Here is a 24,463-nt window from a genome sequence, read left to right as displayed (position 1 = left end):
CTGGATTAAACTAGTGGTTTGATGGACGTGGAAACAGTATACTGTAGAGTGGACAGGTCACTGTGCTAAACATGGTACGCTTAAGGCAACATTTTCCGTTAACATCCCACATCCTATGCTGCATCATGGAGTATAACTGAACATGTGCATCTGTTTGGAGCTTTTACCAGCTGCACAGAGAGAGCAGTCATGAGGCTGTGAGCCTCACCAAATCTTTGGGTGGGGGGGGGGGGGTGTTACCCCCTATAAGCACCCTAACTGACTCTGAAGGGGATAAGGCGATGCCTTTCATTGTAGTGATTTATAAGCCAGAAACGACATTGCGCTATATAAAATAAAAACTGTGACACTTGGCAATGATTTTCATTAGCATAAGTTACATACATGTTATTGTGGCCCTGGGATAATGTAGCTGCTCCGAATAATTTTAACGTTGGTCAATTAAATGTCAGTCAGGAACTGTACTTTTTCCTCATTTACTGTACAGCTTTTCAGTCGCACTGTAAATGATATGCAGTTTTTGCATTGTAATTGCAATCCAAGGAGTGTAGTTGATACTGTGTGGCTCAAATTTTCCCTATCCGTCTTTGCATATTTACATAACATTTACAAAATACAAAGTTTATAGCATTGGTAATAAAAAATAAATAAAAAAAAACCCACGTTTAACATTTAATAAAAGTTTCTACAATAAAAATGCCTTTGATGCCTCGACGGCCAGAACTTAGGCTGGTTAACAATTTGTATGCAGGCCCCGTGATGTCTGCTCATTATAATTTTTTTTTTACCTGTTTGTTCATCAACCCCCTTATTGTTTCCCCTCCCCCCCCCCCCCCAATTCTCCCTCCACCACCGGCTGAGATTTAACCCAAGTACCTATAATCATCTACACAAATCTAGACTTGAAATACAGAAGCCTGGAAATTAAAAGACAGCAGGGAGATATTAATTTTCTTCCGGAGACTCTTTTTTTTTTTTTTTTTTTTTTTTTTTTAACTCCCTGAAGACACCAAATAATACATTTTAAAAAATACATACCCTATGACATTTTTAAGGGGGTAGCTATCTTTATTAAAAAAGGATGCCCCCTTTCAGAGCCAGAGGATTGGCAGAGACCCAGGAAAGATATATAATATTGCAAGTTTCCCTTTCAGGAGTGAATGTCACCAATGACAGCCAAGCAGATTTGCTGCAGAGGACACTGGGACTGCTAGAGGGGTACTCCCTGAATCCCCTAATTGTTGCCCGGGACTTTTATAGGGTCCAAGTCCCAGAGCTGGATAAGTCAAATCCAGGGGGACAATCCCACTCCCAACAAATATTTAAAAACACAGAACAATTTAGACTGTTAATGAAAGAATTTTCCCTATTGGATGCGTGGCGATAAAAAAAAACACAAGGCCAAAGGGACTACAGGCATACCCCACATTAACGTAAGCAATGGATCCAGAGCATGTATGTAAAGTGAAAATGTACTTAAAGTGAAGCACTACCTTTTTTCCAATTATCGATGCTTCGGTACAGGTAGGGAGCTGGTATTGCTGTTCAAGACGTGATGACAGGCGCATGCGTGAGCTGTGTTTGCCTATTGGGTGAGGGGAATCAGCACGTCACTACTACAGCGTGTCTGTACTCGCGAAGCGAGCATACAGACACGGGTATGGTGCTATTGAAAATATGTCCTTACTCGCGAGTGTACTTAAAGTGAGTGTCCTTAAACCGGGGTATGCCTGTACTTGTTTGCGCGGTATGCCTGTACTTGTTTGCGCAACCGCATAATTCGTACTCCAGAATTGACCACATTCTGGTATCCCCGGATATTTTACAGGGGGTCTCCCAAACATCAATAGGCCCTATTACATGATTTCTTAGGTCTCCCTTTATACGTTTGAGAAGTGGCCAGGGAGACTTAATGATTCTCTCTGAATAGTCTGGAAATAGAGAATAAAATCACAAAAGAACTAGAGGTTTATTTCAGCCTAAATGCTGGCTTAGTGGGCTCTTGGTCTTTATGGGAGGCACATTAAGCAATGATTAGAGGTCCCATTATATCCATAGACACCCATAAGAAAAGAGTCAAGAACCAATTAATCACAACCCGTCCAGATAAGATATCTCAGCTAGAACAGGATCATAAAAGTAACCCAAATAAAACACGCTATAAGGCACTCCTGTCAACTAGGAATGAGTTGATAGGTCCAAGTGGAGAAGATGTAGAAGGCTTTAAAGCTGCAGCTCAAGCAATATCCTACATGTGTGTTTCTTTTAAAGAAATCTCTTCTGTACTATGAGAAAATACTTGTAGCATTTAAAAAATATATATATATATTTTTTTAGACATTTCTAATGTATTGAAATGTAACAAGCATTTTTTGTTTCTATAGCAACCATTTACAAAGTCACATCCCCTCTTCTGATACAGGCTTTGCCACACCCCTGCCCTCTAGCAGTGAACCAATTGTATCTAGTGCCTGCCTGGTTACATGATCTTCCTGATTACATGATCTTCCCACACAGAACTTTGCATCTTGGGTCCTCTTCTGCTGCACTAATAGGGATTTAATGAACTCCCTAGATGGATCTTCGCCAATCGATCACAGGAGAATGGATAGATCGGCAATTTAGCTAATCACTTGTCAGTGTGTAGATTGTATTGATACACATATTCAATGGGGGAAAAATAAAAGATGTTGAAACGACAGCTTGAACTGCTGCTTTAAGATGGACAAGACCGTTGTTCTTTGCTAAAGGGAATCAGGCAGATCACCTCCTCACTAGCAAATTTAGAGTGGTACAAAGGAGATTGCAGATTAACGCGATTAAAACATAATAATAATACTCTGCTGTAGAATTCCACAATTGCTAAAACCAACTTATATAACCTTAGCAAGGACTCATCACGCCTGACTTCTTCCCTTTCTATAATAGACTCATACTTGAGAGAATCTAACTTGCTTAAACCAAAGAAGAAAGTCGCTATCAAGTGGGACAACTAACCTCAAAAATGTAAGGCACTCGGGGTATGTCTCAAAATATAAATCAATTGATTACATAGTGCAAAACAATCCATAGAAAATAACATTAAAAACACAAACAATTATAAGCATCTAGCAATGACAATTACAGGTAATAATGTAAATCCTGCATCAGAACCTAATAGTAAAGTAATTGCACAAAAACTCGTACAGTGTATTCAATAAGAATCACAGTGACCGGTGTAGTACAGGAGGGCCCCGGGCATGCGGCGGGTTCCGTTTTAAGGGCCCGCCACAAAGCAAAAACCGCCGCAAAGCGGAACCGGCGATTTTCGGTTGGTGCGCATGCGCAGACCGTCAATGCGCCGTTCTACACATGCGCAATCTCGGCAAACCCTCCTCTCCCATTCTGCGCATGCGTGACCTCGGACCGGCCCGTTCTGCGCATGCACAGACATGGCGGCCCCCATCTCGGTGCGCACCGTATCGGCGGATCGCCGAAAAGTGCGGCGCCGAGAAGCAAGGCCTTGCTGTACTTGTGTACAGATAATCAGCAAGTATAGTATAGTCCAATAAGTAAATACGTCGGCATATGTTCTGCATGTACCATATAAACCACTAAACATATGTGTGGAGATGCGTGAAACATAAATCCTCCGAATGTCCTAATTTAAAGGCATAGCATGTGAACCAAACTGCAGGATGTCGCTCTGGTCTATATATGATCCCCCTATCAGAGAAGAAGAAAGTGCAAGTGTGCGAGAGTCTAGAATTAATAATGATGATATAAAGGGAAACATCATTATCTGAGCTACAGCCTGTCCTCCTTCCGCTGGGGAGTGTATATTGTACACAATTCTCAACAACATATACCAAACTGCATGGCTCAGTTCAGATTGTGCTGTGCCGTCCGTGTTCTTGTGTGTTCTCAGTGCGCCATCAAGCCACTCCACACCTGTTGCTTAGACATGAAATGAAACTAATACAGCTTCATGTTAACTATAAATGGAAGGAGACCCATATCAAATATTTAGGGATTCACCTCGCAAGACTTTTATATCATTTTCAGACGTTACCGGTCTCGGTCTCTATCAAACAGTTGAAAGATTTAAAAAAAAAAATTTTCCAATTTATATAGCACAAAAAAAAAAACGAGGTCGTCATGATGGCTCCAAAGTTAGGAGGCGGCTGGTGGTCCCAGATATTAGAAAATCTTATCTAGCATGTCATTTGAAGCAAGTTGTATACTGGCATATTCAGCCAAGTATTTTATTGTTGGGTTGATGTAGAGTCCACTTCCATAGCGCTTATCTCATTAACAGCCCTATTCTGGTGGAATAAGGGGGAAAAAAGTGAACAAACCAGGTCATCAAGAGGTAATTTACTTTACATTGAGATTCTTGTACTCTGCAGAATCCAAAAATAGACTGATAGAAACTCCCTCTAAGATGGTACCATTATTTTGGTAACCTGACTTACCCCTTGGTTTGGACTCTATAATGTTTGGAGGGGAAAAGACATACTAGATTTTGCAATTTGGTCTCAAAAGGGCAGTGTATGAGATGAGGGCAGAGGTATAACCAGGGGATATAGATTGGGGAAATAAACATTGGCTTTTATTTAGCCCGTATCTTCCAAAACAAACGGCTTTAAAGCAGAATATAATTTTAATAAAACAGCTTTGTAAGGGCTGACTCATACTTCCCAGACCCTATCTGCAGGGCTGGGAGGCTAGTCCCTCTTACCAACTTCTGACCCAAAATCCAAAGAGGTAGCTGTTATCACGGGCTCTTTTACCTCAGTCTGGATCAGGGTTGGTGTCCTTGGGGTGCGCCTTCTTGTGGGTTCCTGGAATAGAGGGTCTGGTTTCCTGGGATCCCTTTGTCAGCATTCACTTCCTTCGTGCTAGAGTGATCCCCCTGCAGTTTAAGCAAGATGCTTTTCTACCTTACATATGAGCCAGGTGGAGACTGGCTAAATGTCTGTAGCTGCAATTAAGCAGCTCCCTGCTGCACTCATCAGTCAGACACAGGCTTTCTATTTGGAGACCTTTTAGACTGGTTAAGGCTCTGTCACAGTCGGCTTATAAAATTTGACAACCTGTCTGAAAAATGCTCTGCCAAAAAGTAAGTTATTTAGATAAAAAATCAGACGTCTGCTTCCCACCTAGCTGGCACCAGCCTTCCTTCTATTGCTTTGAGATTCTTTGTAGAAATTGGAAATATCAGAAAGGTTTAGTCACCATCATGAACAGAGACCTGGAAACATGGACAACCCTTCCAGACCATGGTTATATGAGGAAGTGGGAGAGAGACCTCCAAGTGGAAAGATCCCAGGAAGACTGGGAGGACATTTGGGTGGAGGCCTCGAAAACCTCAATTTGTACTGTAACCAAAGAATATTTATGAAATTCTCTCTTTACGTGGTACAGTACTTAACACCTAACAGGTTGAGTAGAATGTTCACAGATGTAGGAAAGAATATGGCCAAATAGGGGACCTCCCTTGTATATGGTCGTTTAGCCCCAAAATCCAGGGATATTGGAAGATGGTTCGGGGATTAATAGAGGAGATAGTGAGGATTGCTCTCCCAATGGACCCAGTGATGTTTATCCTGGCCAAACCTGTTAAATACCAATCCTTCAACCCATAAACTGATCTCCCACATACTCTCGGCGGCATGCTGTTCAATTTCAGCCTGGTGGAAAAACCTTCTCACTCCAGGAGAACATTAATGCAACAAATTAACAAGGTAATGGTGATGGAGAAACATTGGTAATACGTTATGATGGGATAATCACTGCATATGCGCTCATCGTTAGGACGTCTGTTGCTCCCTACGTATGCCGATATGGTCAGCTGGGTTTGATGTGATACCTCTGGCAGAAAAGATGAGTTCTCTTGGAAACTAATGGATTAGTAAAAAGTGGACTTATGTCTCAAATGTGTAGATTCAAATGTCCATCTGATCGGATATCTTATATCTTGAGATTTGACTATTGCCAAGTGAACAGTTGGTGGTATATCTGTTCCCCCCTCACATCCCTATCCTGCTTTCTGTATCCCATTCCCTAAAAAAAACACTAAAAATTTAAGTGGAAAAAAATGCCATTGCTGTATAGTTCCACCTGCTTTTATAATATTGGGAATTATTGTAAAAGCAGACATGAACAGTAAGAATAGGTTTATTTTCTCTCGTGTGTGGTGAACCTTGAACAGTTCTTATCCCCGCACTGCATAAATGGTTCAAATTGGCAACCCCGTCAGTGTTCTGTCTTGTCAGAGAGCCCCTCCCACTAACCCAGCTGCCCTCATGCAAATAACCTCAATTAAACATCCATTAAGTATGATTCTACTGTGGGTTTGATGGCATTTGACATAATTATCTGCTTTTATATTGTCATAAATGACATTAATACATTTCTACCACACTGCCCCATCCAATAAAAAAATGTCTCTTGTGCATTTTAAACACTTATAGATCAGACTTCAGGTTATTTCCTAATGTTCCTTTCCTTTCAGTGGATTACTTGTCTCACAAGTACATATTCAGGAATGTCCCATGGCAATTCAAATGCTGCAATATAAAGTAATTATAAGTGACTACACACTTCTAATCCTCCTTCAACGTTTCATTAAGCACCTTAAATTTATTAGTAGGGACCCTCCATCATGCATGGAGCCGCACTGAGAGCCCTTAAAAACCAAAGACTTCCATAGGAAGATGTTAGCATGCAAAGTGGTTGTCCCAGTTTTCTCTTTGTTTTAGTACCTGGTAAATATATTACTTTCTGAGCATTACAGAGCCCTTAATGTGGCTGTTTGCATGCTAAGAACTTGCTCTTAAAATGAATTTCAGGAGATTAAATAAGTTATATTGTAATGAGTTGTTGTATAGTAACAGTTTATTTCTGAGCTGTTGCGTGTAGTTTGCAATTAGCACCACTCATTCGTTTACCCTTGAGAATCCTGCATGGGCTTTTATGTTTCTGGTGAGTGGGAGAAGAATGCTCTTATATAAAAATCACTGTGGGTGTCTGATACACATTTTGTAACTTTTGGTATAATTTAATTTTATTTTCTTTAGGGTCTGGTAATCTACAAAGGACATCTAGTCAGCGTAGCACACTTGCATACCAAAGAAATAATTATACTCTCAACACTGCAGCCAACTATGCAGAGCCATACAGATCAATGCAGTATCGTCTATCAGAGCCTGGCTACAACAGGATGCCACATGCAGCTCCAGCTGATGATGGAACAACAAGATCTCCATCCATTGACAGCATTCAGAAAGACCCCAGGTAAGTAGTGTCAAGTGATCACAACCGCTCCATACTACTTTGTCTGGCCGCTCGCAAGTCTATATTCTCCTATGTGAAGTGGGCATTTGATTGAAAATACATTTCCCAACAATTACTTACTACTGTGTCTCCCGGTACTTGAGGTGCTTCAATTTTACCACATACAAAGAGAATGACTTTGATGTTGAATGATTTATTGGATATAATATGCATAGTTTGACGCTGGGAGGTTAAATAAAAAAGCTGATTTTGTCCTGAGGGGGAAAAAGTATGTAACCTGCACAGCTGATCCCGTTGAGGTTTGGCGGTGTGGATGTTAGGGGGTGTTGGCGTGGAGTTTGGTCCAGCCACGCAGTAGTTCCCAATAGGGTTGGAGGAGGAGGAGGAGGGGTGGTGGTGGTGTATGTTAAGGGTATGCCAGATTTCTTCCCTGAAAAGGTTAGTTTTCAGGGAGTTTTGACATGTCTGAAAGCTGAGGGGAGTCTTCTGGTGCCTGGTAGGGAATTCCAAAGAGAGGGAGCAGCAAGGGAGAAGTGTTGTAGTTGGGAATTATAGGAGGAAATAAGGTGGGAGGAAAGTCGAATGTCATGTGCAGAACATAGGGGGGATTTAGGGATATATTTGGAGATGAGGGCTGAGAGAACATTGTGTAGGACAACATTCTGAAGGAAATACAGCCTGTATTTTAACAGTGACCTGAAATAAAAACAAAAATAAGCTGTACACCAGATTTGACCTGTGAATGGTTCATGTCATTTAAAAACATGTTCAGTTTTTATTACAGATATAGAACACAATAACAAGAGGTCCTTTCCCGCGCTAGTATATTTTATCGGAGGCAGCGCTGTCAATCACCTGTCTGCTATCTCAAGAAGCACTGCACAATGCTGTGCACGCCAATATGCAAGGACTTTTGGGGAGTGACTTTGAAGACCAGAGCACTGATTGACTGCTCTGTCTCCAAAGCTGTTCTGTGCATGTGGTCTTTCCAGCGCTGGACCCTCCCGCATCAGAGCAAGAGCTGGCAACATGTTACCATACTCCTCTCGGAACAAAAATCCTCCTTCAAAAATGTTTGCAGTCTATTTTTACACCATATACTTTTTTTTTTCTTTTTACCACAACTTCTGAAAATGACTATAATCCAATCTTATACTATATTAGTGAAAGCACTGTATGTTTGCCTGCCTGGATGTCCGGTGTCCCTAGGGGAAATCTCATTGGTCCCTTGGGTCGCCCGCCCCCGCACACCTCTCATTGGCCTGAGGCGGAGTGACGGGCCACACACACACACACACACACACACACACACACACACACACACACACACAACACAGCAGCTCTATATACACACAACACAGCAGCTCTATACACACACACACACACACAACACAGCAGCTCTATACACACACACACACACACACACACACACACACACACACACAACACAGCAGCTCTATACACACACACACACACACAACACAGCAGCTCTATACACACACACACACACAACACAGCAGCTCTATACACACACACACACACACACAACACAGCAGCTCTATACACACACACACAACACAGCAGCTCTATACACACACACACACACACACACACACACAACACAGCAGCTCTATACACACACACACACACACACACAACACAGCAGCTCTATACACACACACACACACAACACAGCAGCTCTATACACACACACACACACACACCCTCTGTCCGCCCCCCTCCCCCCCCCCCCCTCACGTGCGCCGTCCTGCACTGGCTCCGGACGGGAAGCGCGGCCCTCCTACCCCAGCCGCTCCCTTACCTCCCCGGCGCTACCACCCGCTCTGGTAAGTCACTGTGAGTCCCGCCTCAGCCTCAGGCCCACTGCGCGTCCCGCCTCAGGCCCACTGCGCGTCCCGCCTCAGCCTCAGGCCCACTGCGCGTCCCGCCTCAGCCTCAGGCCCACTGCGCGTCCCGCCTCAGCCTCAGGCCCACTGCGCGTCCCGCCTCAGCCTCAGGCCCACTGCGCATGCCGCCTCAGCCTCAGGCCCACTGCGCGTCCCGCCTCAGGCCCACTGCGTGTCCCGCCTCAGCCTCAGGCCCACTGCGCGTCCCGCCTCAGCCTCAGGCCCACACACACGGTGCTTCCTACCGCCGCTCAGCCAGACGCCACATCAAGCGGGCGCCGGGGGAGCGCGAGTCTTAGGCCCACACAGGGCGCTTGCTTCCTACCGCCGCTCAGCCGGACGCCACATCGAGCGGGCGGGGGGGAGCGCGAGTCTCAGGCCCACACAGGGCGCTTCCTGCAGCCGCCTGCACGCCTCACTCAGCAGGACGGCACATCGGGGGACCAAGCGGGCGCCGGGGGGGGGGGGGGGGGGGGCGCGAGTCACAGGGAACGGGGGGGAGTCACGGGGAACGGGGGGGGAGTCACGGGGAACGGGGGGGCCACCAGCCGAACCAGCAGGGGGACGGACGCACGGAGGAGGGGGGGGAAATGCCCATACATAAATTATGACAATACATATGCCCACTGCTCTCCACCCCCCCCCACTCCCCTTCCCCCCCCCCCCCACTCCCCTTTCCCCCCCCCCACTCCCCTTTCCCCCCCCCGCTCCCCTTTCTCCCCCCCCCGCTCCCCTTTCTCCCCCCCCCCCGCTCCCCTTTCTCCCTCCCCTTTCTCCCCCCCCCGCTCCCCTTTCTCCCCCCCCCCCGCTCCCCTTTCTCCCCCCCCCGCTCCCCTTTCTCCCCCCCCCCCGCTCACCTTTCTCCCCCCCGCTCACCTTTCTCCCCCCGCCGCTCCCCTTTCTCCCCCCGCCGCTCCCCTTTCTCCCCCCCCCGCTCCCCTTTCTCCCCCCCCCCTCGCTCCCCTTTCTCCCCCCCCCTCGCTCCCCTTTCTCCCCCCCCTCGCTCCCCTTTCTCCCCCCCTCGCTCCCCTTTCTCCCCCCCCCCGCTCCCCTTTCTCCCCCCCCCACGCTCCCCTTTCTCCCCCCCCCGCTCCCCTTTCTCCCCCCCCCGCTCCCCTTTCTCCACCCCCCCGCTCCCCTTTCTCCCCCCCCCCCGAAACCTTTACAACAAATACTCACCTATTGTTCCACGAGTTATAAATAATACTACCTATTATGCATTTACATCCCGGGCAACGCCGGGTCTCTCAGCTAGTATGCTATAAAGCTGCTTCCCTGGACTGGAGAATATTTTAGTCCCATTGATTTAAATGGAGCTGATATCTTCCCCAGCACTGGGAAACTGTTTCACAGCATATTAAATAGGGGCCAACGTGTTGAGTTTACATCCAACTTCGCTGCAAAGGTTCTGTGTTGCTCAGATGCAATAAAGATGGGCTATTGTTATTGAATTTAAAATGCTATTGCAGGGCTGGGCAACTCCAGTCCTCAAGTTGCCACCAACAGGTCAGGTTTTAAGGATTTCCCTGCTTCAGCACAGGTGGCTGAGGGTTGTAAGCTTGTAACAGATCAATAAAAGGGTCCAATAAAAGTATCATACCATCTTATCCCTCTCCCTCCGTTGTTACTATATGGAAGAAAGGACCAACACGGCGCCCCCCCCCCTTTGCTTACTATCAATGAGCCACTGATTGAGACACCTGTACTGAAGCAGAGATATCCTTTAAAACTGCAAGAGAAATAGAACAAGTGTTGGAGCGCAAACAGGTTCCCAAATATAGGAAGTGAACAAATGAAGTGCAACACAATCTTATTGAAGCAATGTGCAAAAAAGGGCTTCATTTATTCACTTCCTATATTGGGGGCTCTGTTTGCGCTCCGACGCTGGTTCTATTTCTGTTGGGGGAATACTGGAAGATTCTTTGTAGGAGCTGCACCAGGAACCAATGGGATTATGATCCCCTAAGTCATTTATATGATCACTTTTCGCATTTTTCATGAAGTACACAGTGCAATATTTGCCCTCTTTTTTTTAATTTTTTTTTTTTATTATTCACATCCTTAAAACCTGACCTGTTTGTGGCCCTTGATGCCTGGAGTTGGCCAGCCCCTGTGCTTTTGAAATAACTTTACATTTTACTTGTTTCTCCTGTAAAATAATAATGTGGCTCATCCGAGTTGTTTGAGGGAATTCGGGTTCAGCAATATTACCATAGCAAACAATCACGAGTCCCGAGGAGGTCTCTGTGATACCGCGCCCTTTTAGTAAAATGATAGAGTAATGTTAATATATTTATTATAAAAGTTTTCAGAACTGAAAACCTTTTAGCCTTCCTTTATAAACATTCTGTAATTAGTCATATGGAGAACACAATAATGCATTGTGTGTAGCTGTTGATGGTAAACAAAAAAAGTGTAAAGAAGAAATTCTGTTAGTGTAGGTTAAATAAAGTGTCAAATGAGAGTTCAATCTACATCAGCCTTGACTGTCTGTAAATAAGTTACATTGTATGTTATTTGCAGCTTTTGTACACAAAATGCTATACTATATTCCATTAATACTTATGTAGTGGTGACCTCAAAAGTAGCAATTTAGGAATCAATCCCTTTAAAGCTGCAGTTCAGGCAATATCCTGCATGGTTTTTTTTTTTAAATAAATCAGTTCTGTAGTAAGAAAAAATACTTTTAGCATTTTCTGTTTTAAAAAAAACAACTTTGAAAGACCAATTTTCTTGTATTCTATTTTAACAAGCATGCTTGTTCCTATAGCAACAATTTACATTCCCCATATTTAAAGATGTCGCCAAACTTTGCCGATCAATAGACGGAGAACGAATTGACCGGCAGCTATGCAGTTCTTTAGGTAATTAGAGATTGCCCACATGAAACTATTAAAGTAAAAAAATTAATTTAAAAAAAAAAGACTGAACTGCAGCTTTAAAGTGATATTGATCTGATTTACATTGTGCTTTAGTAAGAGTTTATATGGAATTGAAATATAAGCTAAAAATGTGCTGTTCTGCCATTATTGGGACATTCTGTCAATTCTGGAACCTTTTGAATAGATCAATTATTTGGAATCTTCCATGAGTAACAATTACTGCAGGAGCCGTTTCATGTTCTGAAAGCATTTTAACAATGGAAAATGCATTACTAAAGATCAGAAACATGGTAGGTGATCAAAGTATCAGATTTTGTAGCTAACTTCTTACGTCCTAAATCTATTGTCAAGGATTAAACAAAACTATACTTTCTTGAGCCACCTAGAATCTTCCTTCTGGGTCCTGTGTCTCACTGTAATAGTGTAAAGCAGGCCTGCACAACTTGTACAGTGAGAAGGGCCGAACTGCTCCAAGGAAAAACGTTTGGTGCCGCACGGGTAAAATCATCATCATCATCATCCTCATATATCTACCCCAGCACCCATCATCATCATCCTCATATCTCCCCCAAAAACTCTCATCATCAACCTTTGCGAGACTCCCCATCGATCTCTCATACCCCATCTCTCCCTCTCACCCATACACATAATACCCCCCTGCACACCACACACATCCCACCCCCCTGCACCTCACATCACACTCCCCCCTGCACCTCACATCACTCTTCCCCCTGCACCTCACATCACTCTCCCCCCCTGCACCTCACATCACTCTCCCCCCCTGCACCTCACATCACTCTCCCCCCCTGCACCTCACATCACTCTCCCCCCCTGCACCTCACATCTCTCTCCCCCCCTGCACCTCACATCTCTCTCCCCCCCTGCACCTCACATCTCTCTCCCCCCCTGCACCTCACATCTCTCTCCCCCCCTGCACCTCACATCTCTCTCCCCCCCTGCACCTCACATCTCTCTCCCCCCCTGCACCTCACATCTCTCCCCCCTGCACCTCACATCTCTCCCCATGCACCTCACATCACTCTCTCCCCCTGCACCTCACATCTCTCTCCCCCCCCTGCACCTCACATCTCTCTCCCCCCCTGCACCTCACATCTCTCTCCCTCTCTCCCCCCCTGCACCTCACATCTCTCCCCCCAACCCATTTCAGCAGCCCCATACCCATTTCAGCAGCCCCCTGCCCATTTCAGCAGCCCCCTGCCCATTTCAGCAGCCCCCTGCCCATTTCAGCAGCCCCCTGCCCATTTCAGCAGCCCCCTGCCCATTTCAGCAGCCCCCCTGCCCATTTTAGCAGCCCTCCAGCCCATTTCAGCAGCCCCTCCCAACCTCTCATGGATGAACTACCCCCCATGTTACCTGATTGCGGCGGCGGAAGCAGAGGTGGTGGCGGCGGCGGCGGCAACAGAGATGGCGGTAGGGAGAAGCGCGAGGGATGCGCGCTCTAGCAGCAGACCCCGGAAGTTCCGGGTCGCGCTACAGTGCTGGAGAGGGAGGGGGGAGGGTGTGGGGGGTAGCTATGGTTGCCAGGTGGCTTGTCCAAAAAAACTGGACACCCACGTCCCCCCCTCACCCCCCCCCCCCCCCCCCCCGGAACACATATAAAAAATACCCCCACGCCCCCCAAATACATTTTAAAAATACCCCACGCCCCCCAAATACATTTTAAAAATACCCCACGCCCCCGAATACATTTTAAAATACCCCCACCGCCCCCCAAATACATTTAAAAAATCCCCCTACCTCCCCAATACATTTAAAATATACCCCCACCTCCACAATAAATATAAAATATACCCCCACCTCCACAATACATATCAAATATACCCCCACCTCCACAATACATATCAAATATACCCCCACCTCCAAAATAAATATAAAATACACCACCACCTCCCCAATACATTTAAAATATCCCCCCATCATGATCTCATCTCCCCAGGCTGGCCCCCATCACCATCTCATCCCCCCTCCCCCATTATCTTATTCCCCTCATCATCATCTTCTCACCCTTGTCCCCCCATCCCTCTCACCCTGCCCCCCCATCCCTCTCACCCTGCCCCCCCATCCCTCTCACCCTGCCCCCCCATCCCTCTCACCATGCCCCCCATCCCTCTCACCCTGCCCCCCCATCCCTCTCACCCTGTCACCCTGTCCCCCCATCCCTCTCACCTTGTCCCCCCCATCCCTCCCACCCTGTCCCCCCTATCCCTCTTACCCTGTCCCCCCTTCCTCTCACCCTGTCTCCCCTTCCTCTCACCCCATCCTGTCACCATCTCACCCTGGCTCCCCCCATCCTCTCACCCTGGCTCCCCCCATCCCCCAATCTGTGTCCTTACCTTAATGCCAGGAAGGATACACTTCTCTGGGCCACCGGGGTGTGGGCTCCGCCCCCGCTGTCCTCTGATTGGCTCTCCGCTCCTCCAATCTGGGACAGGCTGCACAGACTCACGAGTGCTCCTCCCGCCGCCGCCTGCATTCTTAGCACTGCCTGCCCTCGCCGCAAAAATGGTAATACCGGATACATAGGTGCCCGGTATTACCTCCGATTTTATACCGGACAGGCATTGGAATTACCGGCCTGTCTGGGTGAAAACCGGACACCTGGCAACCCTAAGGGGAGCGCGCTGTCACACACTGCTGGAGCGCGCTCCTTCCTTCCCTACCAGGTGATGGGGGGGGTGAAGTGTGGGGGGGGGGGGGTTGGAGGGAGCCGTCGCGGGCCGCACAGGGTGTCCCGGCGTATGTTGTGCAGGCCTGGTGTAAAGGTTCTTGTAAAAACTGACTCCATTGGACCCCAGTGCCTGACTTGTAAAGCCTATTATGTAAAATATAATAATATATGAAAGCAAGACAATTACTTTCATAATTAATGAGATGGGGCATCTGAACAACCCATTCTTCCCTAATTGAGAAGGCGTAGGTTTATTTTTGAGCGAGACAATGTGAACAGTAATTTAATAAAAAAAGAGAAAATCCGTATGTATGTGTTTTTTTTCCTTCTGATTAGCGGAACACCTAATTACGTACTCTGTAATTAAAGTTTAGTTTGTTTTCTTATATTGGCAGATACACAATTCACACAGTAGTGTTTCTTTTAGATTAATTGAGGGCTATTTCCCTCTGACCCAAACACCCTGTGTCTGAGATCACATTATTGCGCATAATTTGTTTTCCTTAATTTTGATGTCAAATTACTTGTTGAGACCCTTTTTAACATGCAGAGATAATAAATACAGTTTACACTGAATGACTCCATTACTGGTTGTTTTAATATAGCAGTAGCGGTGTATGTAAAAGCTGTGCAATATTTTATTTGGCACCAGGAGAGGGTGATTTGTCCTGTGTCGGCTGACACAGGATCTCATGCCACTTGCCTCCCACTTCAAAGACCAGTTGCATAAACACAATGCTCCTCCCTCACATTGTTCAAATGCTGCAACACCTAGATAAGCTTGTACTGTAGTGCATCCATAATTCACATCTCGGTGTCTCTCTCTGTAATTTTAGCATTGTACAGATGTATTACCAATGTATTTTGGCCATTCTGTGTGACACCTGGGTTTAGGTTTGCTAACTAGATTGGGATTGTTAAATTATGTTCAATGTAAGGCTATTGCTGCAAGAAAATAACTTCAGCCATATTTATGTAAAACATTTAAAAACAACCCAGCCAGTGAATCTCAACACAAAGGGCAATACAGTAATTGATTTCCACTTATAGAAACGAGCGGTTGTACCCTTCCTATTAAAATGATTTGACCATAAAAATGCTTTATTGGTTCCCAACCTTTTTTACATCGTGCACCCCCTGCTAGAAAATAGTTGTTCAGCGAACCCCTAATTAATCTTATTTTCTACTCATCAAGCTATTGCTTACAACTGTGTGACCGTTCCCAGGTACTACAGATTATACAACCTGGGATCCTCCATTAATACTGTATAACACGTGTATGAACCTCTTGGAGACACCTCACAATTCGCTAGGGGTTTGCAAACCCCCTGTTGGGAATCACTGCTTTAAAGGCATAACTTGATGCAACCAGGTCTAATTATGTGGAAATGTCTCGTTAAGTTTTTGCAATGAGAATAAATTATGTACCCTGACCGTGTATACTCGGCAAAACCATTTGTAGTAGGTAAAGTACGTCTCGCATTCAGCCCCAGGTGTTATACATTATGGAACTGCTTACAAAACATTCATTTTAAAAAAGCCCATCTTAATCTTTGAATTTAAGCTTTGTACTTTTCAAATGTTCCCTTTGAAGTGGCAAACTAAAACCATTGAGAAATGCAAATTCTGTATTTTGTATATTCAGGAAGCCAGTTTTTGCTTTGAATAGCCCTAACATCTTGTAGGTAATGTTGTTACTTGTTTAATGAATAGATGGTTAAGCTTGTGGGGTCTGTCATTATGAAGAGTTTAATGGTAGAGAACGATCTTAGAAATGACATGTGACATTGACCAAGTAAAACCATTTATTTCCTGATGGCTTATGGCATAAATATTTGACCTGTCGGCTGTACAAGATTTTTTAACAAAATGATCTTCAGCGTTGCCTTGACAATCGCAATCTACAGTGTAATCCAGTCACTGCTGAGGAAATCTAATCTGCGTATTGCTGTACAATGCGATGCCTATCCAATAGGGTTGCCAGGTGGCTTGTCCAAAAATACTGGACACCCACGCCCCCGAATACATTTAAAAAATACCCCCACGCCCCCCAGATACATTTTTTTTTAAAAACACGCCCCCCAGATACATTTAAAAAATACCCCCACGCCCCCCAAATACATTTTAAAAATACCCCCACGCCCTTTAAATACATTTTAAAAATACCCCCACTCCCCCCCAAATACATTTTAAAAATACCCCCACGCCCCCCAAATACATATAGAAAATACCCCCACCTCCCCAATACATAAAAAATATACCCCACAATAGATATAAAATATACCCCCACCTCCCAATACATCTAAAATATTCCCCTACCCCCCCATTACATATAAAATATTCCCTCCACCACCTCAGTACATTTAAAATAACGCCATTAATGTACATAAGCGCTATGTACATTAATGGCGCTATATAAATACATACAATACAATACAAAATATACCCCCATCATCATCTCACCTCACCCTGGCCTCCCATCATCATGATCTCATCTCATCCCCCCAGGCTGGCCCCCATCACCATCTTATCCCCCCCCATCATGATCTCACCCTGCCCCCCCCCCATCAACTCACTCTGGCCCCCCCATCATCTCACCCTGGCTCCCCCCCCCATCACCCTCATATCCCCCCATCATCTCACCCTGGCTCCCCATATCATATCTTCCCCCCCCCCCCCCCCAATCATCTCACCCTGGCTCTCCATCATCATATCCCTCCCCCCCCCCATCATCTCACCTCCCCCCTTTCATCTCACCCTGGCTCCCCATATCCCCCCCCCCCCGCCCCACACACATATACCTTATCTTATTACCTGCAGGACGCAGACTTCACAGGACCTGTCTCTGGGCTGCTCGGGTGTGGCCTCCGCCCCCGCTGTCCTTCGATTGGCTGTCCTCTCCAGTCAGGACACGAGTCACGAGTCCTCCAGGCCACCGTCCGCTCCGGCCTCAGAACAGGCTGCCTTCAAGTCGTGCTCACGCTTCCGCCCTCGCGCTGCCAGCCCTCCGCCGCAAGTTATTATAATGGTAATACCGGTCCAGTATTACCTCCAATTTTATACCGGACAGGCATCGGAATTACCGGCCTGTCTGGGTGAAAACCGGACACCTGGCAACCCTAAACACCAAACTGTTAAAATGGCTGCTCATTGCTGCTCTCTCCATACCTGCTAAGTGAACTTAATTAAGATGTCAGATTTTGAAGCTTTTGACATGTATTTTCAAATTTAGGATTAAGTATCTGTCGTCTAAATTTAGTATAGGTTGAACTTGATCTACTTTCTAACTACTATGCAACTTAAAGAGGCCTTTTATTTCTCCATTTTTAGAGAGTTTGCTTGGCGTGACCCTGAATTGCTTGAGGTCATTCATATGCTTCAGCATCACTTTCCATCAGTGCAAGCGAATGCAGCTGCTTACCTACAGCACCTCTGCTTTGGAGATCATAAAATCAAAATAGAGGTAAGATTATGTATATTGATGCAGTTGGATTGTGCAATATGGAGGCAAAGTCTTTTGAGTGCAGTTTTTCTGTTTTGCGTTAGATCATTTTTGCAAAAATGGCTTTTGAAAGAACTTCAGTTAATTGTGCTGAATTGTTTTATCAATGGTGCCCAACAATGGCGAAACAGTAGCTGGGAGTGGGAGGGAATCGATACACAATACGTTTTCCCCTTATTGAGTTGCAATCGTTTTATTTTAAACTCAGACAAAATTATAGCAATTTTTTCTCAGTCAAAATGTATTCACATAGCGAAGAAGAAATGCTGCTTTTGTGTGTAATAATGCAGTGCAGAAACAATTATTTTCCGGCATCTTTGTTCAGTTTAAGCCCCTCATTGTCAGACACTATTACAGTGGTTTTCAACCTTTTTTTCTCTCTGGGCACCCCTAACCACAGATACTGAGGCACCTCTACAACAGGACAGGGTCACAGAAAACACAGGACAGAGATTGTCACAGGAGGAAGAAACAGACAGACTGAGGGGGGCGGGTCGCAGGGGGCAGAAAAAACACAGGACAGTCACAGAAAACACACCCCACCACTTCCCCCTCTCACCTCTACTGCCCATGCTGCTTCCTCCTCCTCTGATTGGCTGCATTACCCAGCAGCAACCAATCAGGATAGAGGAAACTGCCCAGCCCCCCAGCATCTGCCCTGCTCTGTGAGATCGGGGATATCCCACTGCACCCTTTTGATCCTCTCACGGAACCCCGGTTGGGAAACATTGCTCTAGAATCTGTAAAGCTTATCTTCCACCAGAACATGCTAATCAAGGGTTACTTTACTATCCAAGTATAGAAGGAGTTAAAAAACATGGGTAAAAGCATTATCTATTCTAAAAAGAAGGTAGTCACTTGGCTTTGAATTTGACTTCTACTGGATCTATACCTCTTGGAGGAAAGATGCAAACATGCAATGAAGGGCAGTTTTGTTTTTAAAGCTCAGTTCTACATTAGTTCCTGTAGCTAATAATTAGCTTACAGCATGGAATCAATACCATGCAGTCTCGGCATAAAATGTAATTTCAACACTTTATAATAATCTAGCCTGCAGAATTAATTGTGTGGATTTCCCATTGTCAATTTTATATTAAACATGCTATGATTGTTGAAAGAAAATGTCCTTGCTGGTTTTTATTTTCCATTGAATGTTTACTTTTGACTATTTGAATTGTAGGTGACCTTAAGGCTGCGTCCCTGCTAGCGCTGAGCGGGCGGCGGTTACTTACATATATAGATATATGTAAGTCCCCGCTCGTGCACGGGCACACACGCTCACCCGCGCTCGGTGCTTAGGTAAACGAAAAAAATCTAACTTTCCAGCACGCTCAACTACCCGCAATGCCCCCCCCCCGCGCGTAAATGCAGGACACCTGGCGCTCATGCTTGGAGCGCGCTCAGCGCCAGCGGGGACTCAACCTAATGCTCGCACCCGGTAGCACGTGTAATCCGCAAAAAATGGAGGGAAGGAATGTAGAAATGAAGGGAAGGAATGTAGAAATGAAGGGAAGGAATGTAGAAATGAAGGGAGGGAATGTAGAAATGAAGGGTGGGAATGTAGAAATGAAGGGAGGGAATGTAGAAATGAAGGGAAGGAGTGTAGAAATGAAGGGAAGGAGTGTAGAAATGAAGGGAAGGAATGTAGAAATGAAGGGAGGGAATGTAGAAATGAAGGGAGGGAATGTAGAAATGAAGGGAGGGAATGTAGAAATGAAGGGAGGGAATGTAGAAATGAAGGGAGGGAATGTAGAAATGAAGGGAAGGAATGTAGGAATGAAGGGAAGGAATGTAGAAATGAAGGGAAGGAATGTAGAAATGAAGGGAGGGAATGTAGAAATGAAGGGAGGGAATGTAGAAATGAAGGGAAGGAATGTAGAAATGAAGGGAGGGAATGTAGAAATGAAGGGAGGGAATGTAGAAATGAAGGGAGGGAATGTAGAAATGAAGGGAGGGAATGTAGAAATGAAGGGAGGGAATGTAGGAATGAAGGGAAGGAATGTAGAAATGAAGGGAAGGAATGTAGAAATGAAGGGAAGAGCAAAATAATTCTCCAAAGAATCAATTGCAAAATATCTCAATTGTGAAAAGAACAAAACCTTGAGTATCGTTCAGTCTCCTTTTGTTTTACGGCTGTATGTTGAAATAAAATGAACTATTAAAAAGCACAACTCTGTACAAATTACAGATACACGGCATTTAAATGTATTTCAATAGTAATTCATCTTCATGGTGTCAAATTATTTTTAGGATTTTTTTTTTCTTTTTACCAGTATGTAGGATTGCTAGGTGGCTTCTCTCAAAATACTGGACACAATGGTGAAAGGTGCGACGCGCTCGTGGGGAACACACACCTCTCTCTCTGCTCCATGCTGTTTCCTTCTCTCCTTGGCCCCACCCTCAGGCTCTCAACACCTCCTCGTGTTTGGCTGCTGCTTGGTAATGCAGCCAATCGGGATGGAGGACGCTGCCCAGCCCCCTAGCAACAGCCCTGCTCTCTTCCTGCTCGGGAAATCCCGCGGAACCCCAAGCCAGTCAGGTCACTATGTCCAGAGACGTAATACTGGACACATACATGTCCAGTATTACCTCTAATTTTTTACTGCAGTTCAATACTGTACACCTGGCAACTGTGCGGGCAGTATGTCCTTTTTCTTATGCCAATTATTGTCAAAACAAATTTAAACTTTGACTTTAGAGAGGCAATTCTCCCTACTTTTGTTTTTTGATGAACCGAATCAGGGGGTGGGTGAAAGAACCCTCCCCCTCCTTACTTCCCCCCCTCCCCCCCAGAGGTAAACTATTCTGTTATCGGCTCTTAGGGCCCCCCAATTCCTGAGACATGTTACCTTTTTGTACTTCCTGTTGGGTTTTTTTTTACTTGCAGAGCACCCCCGCTTTAGGCTAGACTATGAAAAAAAAAAAGTAAACTGAAAATTGGGTTTTATTGCTGCGTTTAATGTGAAAACAATGAGTGCAAAGACTTAAGCCATTGGTAATCTTCATAGCATTGTTATTTTTGCGATTGTATTTCTTTTGACAATATATAATTTCTTATGACATGTAAGACTTTCACTGTAAATGTGGAATTAATTTGTGTTTTTGTTTCAACAACTAATTTTTTTTCTCAAACCATTGTTTTAACCGCTTTGCTGTCAGCAGGGCCAGCAATGGGTTAAGAGGTGATATAGAAACAGGTGATCTTGTAGCATTACATTTATTATTTATTTAGAAAATGTTTAACCAGGAAGTAATACATTGAGAAGTCACAAAAAGGATTCTTGCGCTCGCGCTGTCCTCTTTAAAAGATAATCAGCTTGCAGCAGTGCGTGTAGGAGCCACTCCTCAAGATACTCCTATGAAAGACAAAACAAACACAAGCACACCACGGATTAGTAAAAGGTGTATCACAAAAGTTTGATAAAATTTAATAAAGGTCACTGTGATCAAAAGACAATAATCAATAAATAAAATGTACAAAACAAAAACATATAAAAATACACATATGAAGCATGTACTGTGTATTACTTCTTGCGGTTAGTTGCGTTCCCCTCTAGTGGGTTTGTTTTTTCTAGGAGTTATTGGGCGTCAGTGGATGTATTTTTAACGCGTCTAGTTGTTTACTTAACTGAAGTTATGTTTTGGTTTAGCATTTATAGGATGTGATTCACCATACATAGTATTTGTTTCATATGTGTATTTTTGTGTTTTTGTTTTGTACATTTTATTTATTGATTATTGTCTTTTGGTCACTGTGACCTTTATTACATTTTATCAAATTTTTGTGATACACCTTTTACTAATCTGTGGTTCGCTTGTGTGTGTTTGTTTTGTTTTTAGTAATACATTGAGAGTTACCTCTCGTTTTCAAGTACCGTGTATGTCCTGGGCATAGAGTTAAGATACATTACATTATTACTGGGTGTGCAAAGTGAGGATTCTTCAGTGCCAAGGGCTTAGAAGTCTTGCTGGTATAATTTGATTAAGGACAAAGTTTTTAAATAGTTGGTAACACTGAAGCAGATTCTAATTCTGACCAATTATGTTGCTAACCCCATGCAATAGTGACAGGAATTCCGAATATCAGGGTTTATGCTGAAAGAACTTTGTGATGTTTTCTAGAAACAAAAAAGTAAGTTGATGTTAATAGTGCAATTTACCTCTGCTTTTTTTTTTAAATCAAGGGGTCACTGGAGCTGAACTGTGTTCGTTTCCACCCAGGAACCCCCTGTTTCCCTGGGATACATACCTGTAAAGCTTAGCGCCGGCACTTCCACTTATTTAACCCCCAAAATTACATTTGGGCTTCCTATTGGCCCGTGTAGCATGGGAATTTTAAACATCCATTTTGTTTCCCCTCAACTGGACTGAACCGGCGTTAACTTAACAGGTTTATTTATGGAAACCAGTGACATGAAGGAATTTATTAGAAATATATCCTATTGTTAAAAATATAGATACAGTACCTTATCGTGAGCAAAGTGGCACTGTTTCCTTTCCATGTTTTTTGCAATCTTCATAAACTACCAGCCATGCTGATTTAGATTGGGTGACATTTTGTCTTTCTAGGTGTGTAGGTTGGGAGGAATCAAGCACCTCGTTGATCTTCTGGATAACAAGGTCCTAGAGGTTCAGAAGAATGCTTGCGGCGCTTTGAGAAACTTGGTCTATGGTAAATCTACTGACGAGAATAAGATTGCGGTGAAGAATGCTAGTGGAATTCCTGCTCTTCTGAGACTACTGAGGAAAACGAATGACCAAGAAATACGGGAGCTTGTAACTGGTAAGTGTCGTCTTGCTTCCCTTGGACATTTTTACAAACAAGAAGCTTCCTGAATTATCTAATGCTGATGGAGGCCATAATACATGTATGATGCACCCAGTGGCAGGTTTTCCAATAGGCCCAAGCCTTGGGCGGCAAAAAATTTTGGGGGCCTAATTTTCGGTTTATCTTTTTCCCCTCCATATACAGAGGCCCCGCTCTCTTCCCCACTGATTGCCGGGGAGAGAGCATGGGGCCTCTGTAAAGGTCTCTTACCTTTTCCGTCGTGGCTCCCTCCTCTAGCATCGTGGTATAACATGACGCTGCAACGGCACATGGCGACACTCTGTCATGGAAACGAGACGTTGCAGGAGGAGGCACCCCGTCTGGCAGTTGTGCCTTCACACCGTTGTTACCATCTACTGGAAGTCTGAGTGTCATAAGTTGATGGGGCAACCAATTGAACTTGGGTATTTATCTAAAACTAAGAGAGTAGAGGGTGTTGCTGCTGATACACAGGCATATTATTTTGTTTCGGAGCTGTGCTTTCATCCATTGTTTTGGTCATTTGTTCCCTATGCAATTTTCGTTATTACTATTATTTATTTTAAATAATCACTCATGCTAAGTACACTGATTATGTAACAAATTAGCATTCAATTTCAAGCTGCAATGATATTGGCAAAATTAATCGAGTACTGTTCATGAATTTTCCAGCGTAATGTTTTTCAACATAATTCAGAAATCAGGTATGCAGTATTCAGAAGCTAATTGAAAAGCTAATGACTGATTTAACTCCCACTGTATCTTAAAGGAGTAATCCACCCTACGTAAACCCCAATTTCTTTCAAGATTTGAACCAGGGGGTACTCCATAGCTGCACTGTGACATTTTCAGCTCCAGGGACCCCTGGTTACTTGAGATACTTACTGGTGAAGTTACCAGTATTACATCCTGTTTTTTAAAGCTGATTTAAATGGCCATCCATTTAAATCCCACTTCTGATGTGGAAATCTGCTTTATGTGGGAAGCTTCAAAGGAGACAGAGAGAAATAAAAACTGCCCATGTCACCCATATGCAGGTGGATATCTGGGGGAAAAAAAAGGATGGACATATTTTTAGAAAGGAAAGGTTTACAGGGATATACCAAATAAGTAAACATGGGGAAGGATGTTGATCCAGGGAGAAATCTGATTGCCGTTATTGGAGTATGGAAGGCACTATATTTTTCCCTTTGAGATATCATTGGATAACGTTTCACTGGGGCTTTACTGGAAATACAAATGTAGGATAAGTCTCTGTCATCTGAATGTAACATAGGTTGAACTCAAAGGACATATGTCTTTTTTCAACCTCGTGCTACGTAACTGAGGCACCTTTAGAGACATTACACAGAAGAGATGTCAGTAACAGGCGATAGAATCACAGGCATGTGTATCCTC

General features: G+C 44.5%; 1 protein-coding gene across 7 annotated transcripts in view; it reads left to right on the top strand.

Annotated features, from left to right (window-relative positions):
- Nucleotides 1–24,463, top strand: part of PKP4 (plakophilin 4) — a 194,922-nt gene that overhangs the window by 148,414 nt on the left and 22,045 nt on the right. For all 7 annotated transcript variants that reach the window (XM_075609323.1, XM_075609322.1, XM_075609327.1 and 4 more), the window contains 3 exons: nt 7,062–7,278; nt 18,087–18,219; nt 22,828–23,041. In XM_075609323.1, the coding sequence (XP_075465438.1) occupies nt 7,062–7,278; nt 18,087–18,219; nt 22,828–23,041 (564 nt within the window). The remainder of the gene's footprint in view (nt 1–7,061; nt 7,279–18,086; nt 18,220–22,827; nt 23,042–24,463) is intronic.

This window comes from Ascaphus truei, chromosome 7 (assembly GCF_040206685.1).
Source record: "Ascaphus truei isolate aAscTru1 chromosome 7, aAscTru1.hap1, whole genome shotgun sequence".
Lineage (NCBI taxonomy): Eukaryota > Metazoa > Chordata > Amphibia > Anura > Ascaphidae > Ascaphus > Ascaphus truei.
This window is presented reverse-complemented; position numbering and strand designations above follow the sequence as displayed.